The 15370-nt window shown below is 34.5% G+C and overlaps 1 protein-coding gene across 3 annotated transcripts in view; it reads left to right on the top strand.

The window, feature by feature from the left end:
* The window catches only part of LOC124642968 (pleckstrin homology-like domain family B member 2), a 123521-nt gene that overhangs the window by 83225 nt on the left and 24926 nt on the right, over window positions 1-15370 (top strand). For all 3 annotated transcript variants that reach the window (XM_047181792.1, XM_047181793.1, XM_047181794.1), the window contains 6 exons: window positions 774-894; window positions 1259-2228; window positions 2627-2826; window positions 3202-3330; window positions 3608-4881; window positions 5309-5555. In XM_047181792.1, coding sequence (XP_047037748.1) covers window positions 774-894; window positions 1259-2228; window positions 2627-2826; window positions 3202-3330; window positions 3608-4881; window positions 5309-5555 — 2941 coding nt within the window. The remainder of the gene's footprint in view (window positions 1-773; window positions 895-1258; window positions 2229-2626; window positions 2827-3201; window positions 3331-3607; window positions 4882-5308; window positions 5556-15370) is intronic.

A 15370-nucleotide genomic window follows, 5' to 3' on the forward strand; every position in this document is an offset into this window, starting at 1 on the left:
TGTCTGAAATCTCCAATACGTCTTGAGCAAGCGAAGTGATTAATTGAGACTCATTCCTTCTCTGTGTGAGAAGAGTCTTATGACCAGCAGTGCGAATATAAAAAAATCCTTATCATTATGAAAAAAACCTTTATCTTTACCCAGAACAATATTCTATAACCATAACTAACCTACATTTCTCACATTTGCCATTCCCCTTGACCGTAAAACCTTACAGTTCCACGATCAAGGCCTGACCTCCAAGACTATGTACCAGTGACGTTGTATTAAATTACATACACATACACATTATTATATCAGTTACCGTAACGAGTCATGTCATTGTTGTAACAAACGTTTTGATAAGTTCTCGTGTTTTAAGGCGACGTTTGTGAATGGGATTTAGTTGCTAAAATTATGTAGTTACATGTTTGTTTTGTTATGTATTTTAAATTGTATAATGTGTAGCTAATCAACTTAATGTTTCAATTTGCTTTGAATTGGTTTAAAGCAGTAAACAATCATGTAACCAATAAAAATCAAAAAGTATTTAGTCAAAGTATGCTGAAAAACAGCACTTCTCGAACGTAAAAATTACATGAGACAGCCCTCAACCACCTTCCGCCGCCCTTCAGCACTTCCTATGTATTCACTAGGAATAAAATGTGGCCCAACAATCTCCCCAGTATAAAAAATAAAACGTTTGAAAAACAAGCCATTTCCAACTCTACACCTACCGCATAAGATTCATTTTCACTTTAACAATATCCATTACCAAATATATTAAATTGCAGGCATCCCAATAACGCCTACAGAGAAGAGGCCGCACAACAAGATCATCACGAACGGCTCCCTGCCGCGCAGTGTTGCCCTCAACAACCCCAACTTTGTGCAGACCAGCGATGGTTACTACAAGTAAGCTCATTCTTTTATATACCAAGAAAAAAGCTGAAAATATCAGTCGAAAAACGCATTATAATCAAAAATTGTTTATTCAAACGAAATTTACAAAAGACAGCCCCGAAAACGCCCACCTAAGATAGGATATAAGGGAGTGTCCACCTACATGTGCTTATGTATTGTAACTGTGTGTAATTTACAACATGGATAAATAAACGAATCTAGTAAATAAGACCGCAGACCAAATATAGCTCAATATCATAAAAATATATGGCCCATATAAATATTATATATTATTATACTGCTAAGCATTGGATCCAAAAGTTATTGTAGCCTATTTAGTTACTTAATTTCTAACAAATACATTTCTACTTTCCAGGTTCGAAACTAGTCATAACAAAAGTTCACCAATGAGCCAATCTCTTCCGATCCAAAGGAATCTCTCTAGCTACGAGAATTTCGACACTTCTGCCTCCCCTACAGAACTAACCCCTGAGGTAGTCATCCCTCAAAATAACTACGAAAACGTAGGCAGGATGGATGAAATAGGGATTCCAGTCTTCGACGATCCCTCGCCCAGAATGCACGATTTGTCTAGTCCGATTATGATAAGAAAACTTCACAACCAAAGCGGGGATCGAGTCCCTAATCTCTCTTCACCAATAGGAAGTCCCTACGAAAATGTTTACTATAGAAATAATGTGTATGGCAATCTAAAACCTAAGTCTCCTAACACCCAAAGTCCTAGAACGAGAATTAAAACGACTTTTGCCCACAAAAATCTACCTTCACCTCAGTATTTTATATTCCCTACCCCACCTCCCGTAGACAATTCCAAAAAACCTAACTTTGACGTAGACAAGAAAGATAATAATGAAACAGAAAAACCTAAATTCGATGGTATAGAAAAACAATTAAGTCTCGAAGAAGAAATTCCGATGATAGACGATGATTTAACGAATGACTTAGAATTCAGATACTCCAAAGTATTAAACGATGATAAGAAGGAACAAACTCCCGAAAAGAGTCCAGATGTTTTGACTAAAAACCAAAGCTTTGATGACATGAAGAAAGAACTGATGGCTGACATTCCTGAGTTAGAAGAATTTGAAAAGGATTTAAAGGAAAATAAAAGAGAGAAGATAATTAAAACAATAACTGAAGATATTAAGAAGATTGATATAGAAGCTGATTCGTTAGATAGCGCGGTTATAGATGATAATGTTGATGAGTTAAAGAGTAAATATGACAAACTAAAAGAAGAGAGGAAGAAGTTGGTGACGGAAATACATGAAATTAAGTGCAAAATGTCCGAGATTAGATCACAAGAAGATGATATCTTGAGAGAGGTAAGTTTCTAAGTGATGTAAGATCATCAAGTATTAATAGGTTGAAATTATATCAATGGTTGAAATTGGACCATGTTTTAATAATGCTGATATTATCACTACATAAAATTTTCGTATCCGCAAAGTAATTCATGTCTACAATCTGATTATCATCGATAACTCGAAACCTTTTCATTTCTTTACTGATAATATTTTTAAAACACCTTGATATTACCAAGAAAGAACTCTAAACTTTCTCAATGTATTTAGTAGCAAATGATTATTATAAACATACCAAACTAGAATTAAACTTATCTATATTTCGACTTTCATAAGTGCTTGTAAAGGCCGCATGAAATAAAATTATTTTGAAACAAACAAAAATGTCTAACTAAATAACACTAATCTCTATATTTTAGTTGGAAATGGAGAAAGCCCTAATCAAAGGCGAGTACGATTCCGAAATAGCCATACTAAACATAGAACAGAAGAAGAAGTTGGACTTAGTAGAGAGTGCCAAGAAGATTGAAGAAGAGATCAAGCAGCTGAAAGAGAAGCAAGAAGCTAGACAGAACGAGATGAGAGATCGAGTGGAGATAGCGACGTTGAAGGTTGAGAGGTAATATCAGATTTTGAAATAGTTGTTGATCAATTATTGTGCTAGGCGAAAATACTAAAAGGGGGATAGTTGTGAAATGTTACTAAGTCAGAATTTACGGCTATTTAGTTAATAATTATTATTACTGATAAACTTGACACTAAACACGCGTTTTATAATAAGAAGGAATGTGACGAGATATTCTTAAAACTTTTTTCATAAGAAAAACGATGATTTGGCCTCACCCTATGTTTTCTCTATTTGACATGATGCATAAGCATACTGTGTTTTTTCGGCTCCATCCATATTATTGTTCGAGCTTCAGACACCAGTAAAAATATTTTTTTTTTGTCGCAAGGGCCGTTTTACTCACAGTCCGTTATCTTCTTATTCCAGGATAGAGAAAGACCTGAAAGAGAGTGGGGCTACACTTGAAGAGTTACAGAACGCACAGGACATTCTGGATAACGAGACCAAGATCTTTGAGGACCTGGAGTTCCAACATCTTGAGGAAGAGTCAGAATTGTAAGTACATATTTGTAAATGGATTGAAATTGTCTGAGAATATAAGGGAGTAAGCTTACATTTGAAAGTTTCGATTAGGCTCAGTTTACACCAACGCCAAATGGACTGAACTCTAAAATAAAATAACGTATAGCTCAGACGTAATACTACAAAGTTTATTAATAATGATCTTTATGTCAGAACAAACCTATGTCAAAAGGAACATAATCGCTGAAACCAAATTCCCAGATTCCTACTATAAGTATATATATGACTATACTATTTCCTTTGTTCACAGATTATCAAACAGAGAAGACATCCAAAACGAGATAATCCTACTCACCAAAAAGATCGAAGCGCAAAAAACTCGTATACTAACACTGAAATCTGAAGCTAACAACAATTTAACATCCGCACTAGACGAAACGAAAATCCTTCACGCCGAATACGTAAGACTACTCAACTTAGTCGAAGAAATAACTGGTAAAGTACAAACGATAGAAAAAGAGCTAAAACCTATCGTAGCCAAACTAAATGATATTGAAAGAACCCAATCTCCAGATAGCGCATTCTATACTGACCAAACTAGAGCAAAGTCAGGGGAATTCGGATATTCCCCACAAAGCTCTGACAGTGATGATATTGACCTCAAAATGTCTACTTTCGAAGATCACAGCAAACTTCTAAAGGACAAATTCAACTCTATAGATCAAATGTCACAATCTATGACTGTAGATATTGAAAGGAGAGTTATAACTGACTTGGTAGATCATGACGAACGATACAGCGAGAGTCCTTCAAAATCTTCCACTTCGTCCAAAGAAAAGAAAGGATTTTGGGAACGAAATTTCGATTCTTTGAAACGGAAAAGTAAGAAACCGAAATCGCCTGAAAAAGTTGATATAATGTCTCAAAGCTTGAACGAAAACTTATTCTTTAATGATAATATTGAGGCTGATGTTAGTCTAGATAAATTCAATAGTCTAAGACACTCTAAAAAGAAAGATAAGAACACAGGACCAGTTAAAAGTAACTCCTCGTCTAAAATCCCAACATTCGCAGCTCTAGGCAAAATCATGAAAAAAGACTCATTCGGCAAAAAATCTCGCGAAAACAGTATTAAAAACGACGAATCTGACAAAGAAAATAATGCTAAAAACCGTTATATTAAAAACACGAAAAGTACAAATCCTGACAATAAATACGTTAAAGCTAAATCTTTGTCTCCTGAGAAGAAGGAAGAAGATATTTTAGAAGAACCTGATATTGAAGAACAGAAAATAAAAGTTACTTTTGAGAATACACCTCCTAAAGCAGACACTTTAAATTCAGCTCAAACAGCTAAAATTTTACATAGAAAAAGTTGTGGAGACGAACCGAGCGTGAAAGAATTTCAGAAAATGACTGATACGAATAAGATTCCTTCTCAAGATGATATAGATAGGATTTCTAAAGTTACTATTGATGCTCCCATATTGCCTAGTGATACCGATATGAATTCTTTGGGAAAAAGGACGCTGGATAGCTTGATGGAGGTGGAAAGGAAAAGGCTTGAGATGTTGGAGGAACAAGGTAAGATTTTCATGATATTTTTCTCATGCTAGAGTTATGTAACTTTTCAATAAGCCACACTTTAAGAGCAAAATTGGCTAACTGCTAGTTAAAAAGTTTACTTAAATGATTCGTGATAATCTGACCTTATCGGTGGACCCTATTAACCCACTCCCCAAAAAAAGAAGAAGAAGGTTCTCAATTCTTTTTATTATCACTTTTTAGTGTTAACACTGAAAGTGATAGATTTTTGGATCGTTCTTTATGAGGACTGAGATGTTTCATAATCCATTTCTCTTTTTATTTAATACTATTTCTTTTAGAAGCATGTTTTGTATCTACAATATTTTTCTTTCAAATAAAATATTTAGTTTAGTTACACTACACTGCTTCCTAACCAACCCAATTCTTAAAGACTCTATCTAACCAAAGTTTTCTCTCTTCGAAGGTTGCCAAGTAATAGAAAACGAACGCGAAAAGATTTCCGAGCTCAAACGCCGTGTTCAAGACGAGACCAAAAAGTTATGGGACCAAAAATACCGCGCAGAACAGAGCAAGTCTTTCGACGAACAATCTCATAGTCTACCGCCATTGTTGCCGAGGGAAGAAGATAAGGTGTACGATAGGAGCGTCATGGAAGATTCTAGTCTGATAGATGACAGCTTTATGGCGAATTCTAGTATGTTTGAGGAGAGGTGAGTAAACATAAAGCTATTTTATTCAATAGTTAATGAGACAGGAAGAAGTAAGCGTGTTAAAATAGACATCATTCCAGTACAGTTTTATTTATTTTTTGCATATTACAAAAAAAGGGCAGCTCGTTCAGTGAGATATCGATTTTTTCAATGAAATCATCTTATTTTATATTTTGGTCTATTGATGGTTATGTCAAGGCAATGAATATGATTTGGACCTCAAAAATCAAAGCAATATGCAGATTGAATAATAGAAACAGTTGAGGGTGAAATCTCTACACTGTAGAAAGCGAAAATCACTTATTTAATTATTTAAAAAAATGCAGCAAAACCGAAAAGTTTGTAGTTACAGAATGAACCCAAATAACGTTTATACCTACAGGAACCAAATTAATTCCACAAAACCGACCATCTATTCCCTACCCACCCTAACTCACAATTATTACACGAGCAAGCAAGAATTTCCATGAACAATAAAATGCAAAAGCCTACTCATACCGTACTGATTCACAGCTGATAAGATAAGCAGTATTACCGCGACTCTTGCTACAAACGAACGTACCAATAACGTGCATAAAATAATATAAAAAGTTTACTTTTAATATCGCATAGAAAAGTCTAAATACTTTTTGTGTCGGGACCCTTCAAGAAACATTGCAGTGTCTGTGGTCGCCGCGCTTTACTTTTGGTGCTAGAGAACGTACAGATAATCTCTATACAAAATTATATTAAAAAAAAAACGAATTTTAAAACATATTTTTATGTCATATAAAAAGTTATAACACATATTTTTTTTTGTCGTGACCCATCTAAACTTTGTAGTGTCTATAAAACACCTGTATTGGAAGTGAACATAAAATTGGGATGTGAAATTATGTGTTGTCGTTAAGGTACTATAGTGTAAATTAAATAGAAGTGTGTAAGGTTAAGCAATGGTTGTCTCGGTCGGGTCGTGGATGGGTAACCGTTGTTTAATTTGCAATAGTGGTGGTTTGTCTAGATGTAATTATCGAACAGTGTTTATATGTCTGGGTCGCATTATCAACTGTCATAGATAATAGTGTGAAATGATAAGTTTTCTCTTTGTTATATTACTTAGTACTATCTGTTCCCCGCGGTTCCACCCGTATCCCGAGGGAATTACTTCTCGTACCTGGGTAAACAGTAGTCTATAGCCTTTATTAGGCTCTAGATAGTCTATCTTCCTAGTAGGTTTTGGCGTGAAAATAGAACAGACAAAAGAGTTACTTTCGCACTGCCCGGGTCATGTTGAAATTATTTCAATGCAATCCGTAACTCTGCAATAATTCGCACACATTCTTTTTCTTCTCTATGTACTCTCTTAAAGTAAAACATACAGAAAACAAATGAACCTTACTCACACGACCATTATTTCATAAACCACGCACAGAACTCGTTAAAACCACAATTAAAATATAAACAAAAGCCTGTTACTGACTCAACTGCAGTAAAGTGCATGACTGTTAGGCCGCTGCCTCGAATTTTGCGGGCAGCGGGGCGGCAGCGGCGGCGGCGCGTTCGGTCACCGTTTTGAATGGAGCTCACCGCTCGTTGCCCGCTCCCGCGCCGCTGTATTCGAGGGCCGGTCCATTTGATTATACGCGTAAGATCCTGCCGCTCCCGCGCCGCCGCCGCTGCCGCCCCGCTGCCCGCAAAATTCGAGGCAGCGGCCTTAACTTGCTTGATGATAAGAAATCATAATACTACCTATTTCTTATTAGTTGAACAAAGTTATGAAAATACGTGTAGGTGAGTCAGACATGTTATACTTAACTTGTAACATAAAGATTATTCGGTGTGTGTTGCTGGGGAGCTAGATACCCCACTTACTTCCAACATAGTTATTAAATGATGAAATACTAGCTATTCCCCGCTGTTTCACCCTCGTCCCGCTGACTATTTTGCGCAGCTGAATAAAATGTAGCCTATAGCATAGCATTCCTCTATTAATGGACTATCTAACACTCGATCACTACTTTGCTCACCCGGATAAAAGTAGCTTATTCCTAAATAAATTAGCTATCTTTACTGAAAGACTTTTTCAAATCAATACTGAGATTATTGTCTGGTATTTAATCAAGTACCAATGCAACTTTTCTAAGTTTGTATGTACTTTCTAAGTATATCTTAGACACCAATGACTGTGTTTCGGATGGCACGTTAAACTGTAGGTCCCGGCTGTCATTGAACATCCTTGGCAGTCGTTACGGGTAGTCAGAAGCCAGTAAGTCTGACACCAGTCTAACCAAAGGGTATCGGGTTGCCCGGGTAACTGGGTTGAGGAGGTCAGATAGGCAGTCGCTTCTTGTAAAGCACTGGTACTCAGCTGAATCTGGTTAGACTGGAAGCCAACCCCAACATAGTTTGGGAAAAAGGCTCGGAGGATGATGACTGAGATTATTGTCTTCAAACAAAACACTTCCAGCTTTGTACTATTAGTATATTAGGTAGTATAAATACATTGCGGTAGCAATTTATGTAATTACAGTGCATTCCCCATTTAATTCTGATTGCTTCAATATTGGAGTAACATCAGACTTAGTGTCCAGCTCAGACCATGATGTCATTATCATTTTATCACTTTTATTATCTCTCGTTAACATATGGCAGTGTTTACTAAAGTGAGGTTTTTGCATTTATATTAAATATGATGATGACCAAGAAAAATTATTGGATTTATAAAAGATAATTGAAAATTTAATATAGCAGAAAAGCTGTATGTGCTATGTAAATTAATAAAATTATGTAGTCCTATACAAGATACTCAAAATTCACAAAGTGATCATTTTTAACCAAACCAAACAAGCTGTATCACTTTCAGGTGCAAAATCAGTGTTCTAGAAATCCTATAAGTACCTTCTTAATATTAAAAACTAAATAGTTTGGTTGCTTGAACGCACTTATCTAACAAGCCTTTCAGTATTATTTCAGTATGTGACGACCTCGATGGCGCAATGGTCATTATGCCGGACCGCCGAACCTGAGGTCCCGGGTTCGATTCCCGGTTCGGTTGACATTTGTGTGATGAGCATGCTTGTTGGCCGTGGTCTGGGTGTTATGATATGTATTTATAAATATGTATATATGTAGCTATATGTAGTTTATCAGTTGTGTTAACACCCATAACACAAGTTAATAAATAACTTACCATGGGGCTAACCGACCGTGTGTGAAAAAGGTGTCCCGACATTATTATTATTTATTATTATTTATTATTATATTCGGAGTAATTCCAATGGGATGCGGATGAAACCACTGGCAGAAGGTAGTCACCTTATGACGAATATGTTATTCAAGTGCAAAAGCCAGTGTTCCTAGAATTTACAGATAATATAAACAATGACAATACCAGTTTACCTGGTTTCCTTAGTCACGTGAAAAAAGTGCAAGATGAAAAACATGCACTGTTTATAACAATTTATTTGACAGTAAAATATTTCTTGTTTGAAAACAAAACGATTTATTAGTTCCTCTGTCTGATTTTTATCAAATTAAGCGAATCCTTGCTTAAATTCGAATGTAACTCTGCATTTCTTTAATGAAAATGATGACGTTCACTGAGATCTGCCGAAGTAACTCAAGTAAAAATTACTTTATGTACCAAAAGAGTGGGGTCGAAATTACTTTGTGGGTTTTCGAAACATTCACAAAGCAGCCCAGAGTCTGGAAGTTGGTGGTGTTACACCACCTTGCCTGTGAGGGCACGTAAAGCCTACCTAGGGATATTGGGTTGCCCGGGCAACTAGATCGAGGAGGTCAGGAGGTCAGATATGCAGTCGTGTCTTGTAAAATACTGGTACTCAACTGCATCCGGTTAGACTGGAAGACGACCCCAAGATAATTTTGAAAAGTCTCGTGATATGATAACTGTCTTGCCTAGTTACTCGTCAAGCCTGACTCGCCTAGTTACTTTTACACTGTTTTTTTTTATATCTAGAATACTCCAAACCCATATAGAACACCTAGAATCGTCAACACCATACATTAGTTAAACAAACAGTGTCGCATCTAGATAGCGGCCCCACTTGCCTATTTCGATATCTGTGTCAATGGACGGCAGATAAGTGATAGAGAATGTACGATAGCGGGCTTTTGTGAAAACTAGGATATATGTTTTAGGCTAGGTTATTGAAAGTCTAGACAGGGTATTTTAACCAAAGTAAATAGTGACCGTACTTACAGCGGAATATCGAGCTATCTATATCACACTAAGGTCAATTTCTGCGATAGAAATATGTATCAACTTTTAAATAAAACTTAAAGTTGAGTAGTGTAGTAGTTTGACCTATATAAATCCATACAGTTCTATAGATTTTATATGAAAACCAAATTACGAGTTTTTAAATTGAAAACATGAGAAATATTTTCTTTCTCCTTTTAGTTTAATTGGGGAATAATAACGTTTTTTTTATTTATTTTTTTTACAAAAGTTAAGCTCACTTTATATGGTAAACTAAGATCATTTTTGCATCATCATCATTACTAACCATACGTTCATAGCGGGTCAGTAATCTCTCTTGAAGATAACAATTAATTAAATTAATAACAACTAATAAGAGTAATAAGTAGTATCGACCTCTTGGCATCACAATCACGGCTAACTGTTGGTATGCGACACTGGACACGTATTTAGGCCGTAGCTTATGTACAGGGTGTTTCTTTTGTGATTGGTAGTTTTTATTTATTTATTCGTTGATTATTAAGTAGGTATATCAACACTAAATTATTAGAAAACGAATAATATAATTTAAAGCCATTGCTTTTAAAAATCAATATTTAGTTGTTAATTTATTCAAAAAGCTATTGAAATCTAAAGTTGTCAACAGTTATTTTTTATTATCTCACTCTGTCATAAAATATTATTACACATATTTTTGTAAGTCACATCCCACCCAAAACAAAAATGTGAAAGACTGCCAAGTTCGATAATATGGGAATGCTTCGCCTATAAAAGAAGTGAGATCTGAATAAGTACCAAGTTCCATACACATACCTCAGTTAAAAATAGTTACTTTTTGATGATGTTACCTGGCAAGTTTTCACATACCTTGTTATAAACCTACTAAACGCAATGAATCAAGTATTTAATTTTCTATTAAAACTTGCCAAGTAACATCATTAAAAAGTAACTATTTTTAACTGAGGTATGTGTATGGAACTTGGTACTTATTCAGATCTCACTTCTTTTATAGGCGAAGCATTCCCATATTATCGAACTTGGCAGTCTTTCACATTTTTGTTTTGGGTGGGATTTCATTTATTTTTGTAAGGTTGTTTATTTTATTTTTTTCTTATGATTAAGTTAGTTAAGGAAATGGTTCATTTATACTATCTTTTAGATTTTTAAATATGCACTATGCTTCTTACAAAGAAATGAACTAGATTAACTAAATGGACTAGATTTACCAACTGACTGACATGACGTTATCATTTATTATGTTCGTGGATCAAAGTTACACATTCGTTATTTTCGAAAGTGATTCACATTTTGCCGTTTTCAGATTTTTACTTTACTTTGACTAAATACAAACCTTTGTACCATTCGAAGGTATATTATATAAATATAGTATAGATTTTAGTTCGTTTTAGTTCCTTAGGGGTATAAATTTACACCGGGTATAAAACACCTTCATTATTTTGAAACCGACTCACACTTGGCCATTTTCAGATTTTTTCCTTTACCTTGACATAAAGACCTACCTCCATGCCAAATTTCAAGTCAATACGACCATTGGAAGTGGTTTAGGTTTTTGATAAGTGAGTCAGTGAATCAGTCAGTCAGTGAGTGTATAGTAAAAATAGCGATTTTCTGACGTCAATATCTCAAGACCTACAATAGGTATATTAATGAAATATTGTATTTTAGATAAGTGAGGGGGTCTCAACAGATACTAGAAATTTGATATGCGTAAATAAAATAGATTTTGAGTTACAGGGGGGTCGAATTTGGCCCGAAATGGTTCGTGTAATATAACCCACGGCCGGTGTGTCTCTTTTTTTTTGCTCGAACTTGGCGGACACACTGCCGTGTGTCTAGATAATCCGTTTCGTAATCCTTTTCGTTTTATCAGTAATGGAGGTAAAAATAAGATAATATTTATAGAGATTTATTATATTTATCTATTGCATGCTATCGTAATCAAATGCTTGAAACTCAGATATCGGATGGTACGTTTTATGGGTTTGTGCCAATTCCATAGATTTTTATTATAAACCTTTTTATATAAAAACCTTGTACTATTGAATAATAAGTATTTATTTATTATACGTGGGAGGGAGTACGCAAATAATTGGAAGATGTTTTTTTTGCTATCTGAAATATAGACATTATTAATTAAAACTTATTGTTCTTCATTGGTATTACCGAGGAGTACTTATATAAGGCTGTTCGGATTACTGGGTTGGCGAAGTCAAATAGGCACTCTTTCCTTGTAAAACATTGTTATTCTGCATCTGGTTCGAAAGAAAGCCGACCCCAATATAGTTGGGAGGCTAGGGAGATGATGATTGATCAATACGCCTTATGAGTTATTTTTCAAGCACAATACTAAGTTATTCTTTACCATAAATGGTACCAATTTGAAACGGAAATACTACATCAATCACACACGGCCGTCAGTTTTCAAATGTCAACTTTAGATAAGACTTATAGTATTAACATACTGATAAACGCATAATCAATTTATGTAATCGCTAATGGATAGGAAAGTCAATTAAGTATATACATGAGCTTGACACTGTGGCGTTACGTGATTGAGTATTGATAAAGTAATGTAAAATGCCTTTGTGTTATAAACTAGCTTTTGCCAGCGGCTTCACCCAAATCTCGGGGGGTCTTCTGCCCCTATTCGGATAAAATATAGGCCATGTTACTCGGGAATAGTGTAGCTGCCCAACAGTGAAAGATTTTTTAAAATTGCTCCAGTAGTTTCGGAACCATTAGGGTACAAAAAAAAATGTCTCCTCTTCATTATATGACGATGGACTAGCTTCTGCTACTGGTCTCACCCGATAGATGTCAAAAGATTTGGTTACACTGCAAGATACAAAATTTGTGTTTGTATGACTCAACACATGGAGCGATATAATAACTGAATGTGTCTGAAAAATAAATCGCTGCTTTCTCTGTGTAACAAAAGCTACTTTTACGATCTATCTGTCAATTTATTTTATAGCATTTTTTCATCACAAGGAAGATCTAAATCAGTCCACACTAGATTTTCTCACATCTCCCAAAAGTGTAGTATCGTAAAAAAACTTTAAAAATAAAGCGCACCTTAATTTGATACTTTATAAAACTGGAAACGGCGTAGTCGACATGAAAACGTGAAACTTTCACCGAAATAGAATCGACGATCAAAGAGACGGAATATATTTTTAAACAGAACTGTCACTTCAGTTAACATAAAGTTATTGTGAGTATTGGGAACGCTCAATTTGGGTGTAATTACTTTTTGAGGACATGTTTTTAAAATTAGTGTAACACGTTCTCAATTTTATGAGTCTCTAGTAAATTAGATTATTAGCTACATAATTTTCAAAAAATATTCCTAAATATAGGATTGTTTCTCTACAGTTGCAAACCTAGATCAATAATACAATACATTAACAAAAATATCTATCGATAAAGTATAAAAATAATGAATTAAACGTCTACATTTGACTATTCAAATTCACCAATCACAAGTAATATAATAAATAGCTGTGAAACAGGAAAACCACATTAAAAATTATCTTAAAGAAACACCCTATACATTCATTGTGTCAATGCATATTATAAACTTCCCTACCAATTGAGTTCAACAGATGTTTTCGTTCGCGACTCCGCATCACTGTTCTACCCATTACTCGTACGAAGTCAGTAAATTATTATCTAGCCAGTGAAACCACGTCTTTATATGGCAAAAGGATTTTTGAAAAAAAAGTGCTGTTAAAAAAAAGTGTTTACGAAAAATAAGTGCTGTGGAAAGTTAGTGAACATAGATTAGTTAAATATAGATGTTCAAGTTTTCAGTGCGGTGTTTTGTACCTAATTCTATTAATCTTTTTTTTTTTCATTAAACGTTAATTTATAACTATCTGTGTCATTGTTAAATTAGAAATCTAATTAATATTCTTAAGTGGGTTCAACCTAGTGGAAGATAATAAGGCAGCTAATTATAATACAAAGAAACTTTCGTTGTATGACGTCTGTTTGTCTATACAGGCTCACCTCGAGACGTGCTAGACAGATTTTCGTAATATTTTCTCTTAGATTTCACCATTAAGTTTCGGTGAATTATCAATTAATACATAGTAATATTACCTAATAATTGAATAATACGGATGACCTTAAATATCTTTTAAATGTTACACACCTAAACTGCTGCACAGATTTCGATAAAACACCGACAACATCACATCCACGACCCGACAAGTTCAGTCATATGTTAATCCACATAAATGACGTAAGTCCCACAGGATGAAATGCACTACATAATTTATAAATGTCAAACGAATTAAAACAATAAATTAACGCTAATTAGTTCCTCACAGAAGCTTACAGAAGCGACAATGTATTCATAGCCCTGTTGACAAGTGATCGTGCCGTGTGAAAGGTGAATTGTACCTAATTTTTTTTGGTGGTGATATGACTGTTTTATGAAAAGTGAAAAAATGTCTAAGGGTAAAGAAAAGGATAGAACATGCTCGCTGTTGTGTTGGTAAGTTTTATTTAATATGTGGGTTTCTATAATCTATTAAATCTATCTATCCGATGTCTTACGATTACAGATAGAATTCTTACATAAGGTCAAAAAATAAATTATATCTTTAAATTTATCGAAAAACAATGCATATATAGTTTATAGAAATCCGCAGTAAGTAGATTTTACACAATATTATATTAATCCTTTTGTAAAAAAACCGTTTAAAAACAGTTGTGATAGAAAGTAAAGTAATGCTTGTTGCAGTCAGTACTTATATGGGAATCTAATGTTCACATATTATGCAATTCTAGATGAGGATGGTAATTGGATGCAATTTTCACTAAATTCACTTTTTAACAGCTGGAAACTAGAAATTGAATAATCAAACAGCTTAAACTGTTTAACAAATCAATTTAAAACGATCGAAAACTAAAATATCCTTAGTCGCAGAGAAACTGCACCTAAGATAATATCTATACACTATAGCCAATAAAATCGAATATGTTTGCAATAAATTAACTAAATAGTTCCTGTACGGACACATAATGACTCATTTACATGTAGCTTCATATAATTATGGGTGCAGCCTAATTAATATGTCAACATTATCTAAAATAAGAGGCGGACGTGTGGCGGATGTGCTAATCTCATATCCTAATGTGTTTGATGATTTGTTAACATCTGTATGTACAAAATCTGTACGTGTATGTATGTATAGGAAAAGAAGACCGTAGACAAGTAGGGCCTTACTACAAAAACTTTAAACCCTGTTTTACGCTTGTCTAATAAAATTTTGGCTGCAAAATGAACCATATGTCAACGTCATAATTTGTCATTTTTTTAGACAAGTCTTAAACTAACGTTAAAAAGTTTTTGTGGTAGAGATTTAGATTCATGTGTTTAGCTTCTCACGTTCTGGAAAGAAATGGGTTTGACTGACTGACAGACAAACAATAAAATTATCTATGGATCAACACAAACAATGAAGGATGTGTTTTTTTTTCGTATAGGTACTGAACCCTAAAAAAGCTAATTGGAGAAAAATTCGATACCAGTTTAAACCTTATAAATGTTATTGAAACTGCGTTTTATTTGAATCTACGCATT

The sequence above is a fragment of the Helicoverpa zea genome, chromosome 26 (genome assembly GCF_022581195.2).
Source record: "Helicoverpa zea isolate HzStark_Cry1AcR chromosome 26, ilHelZeax1.1, whole genome shotgun sequence".
Classification (NCBI taxonomy): Eukaryota; Metazoa; Arthropoda; class Insecta; order Lepidoptera; family Noctuidae; genus Helicoverpa; species Helicoverpa zea.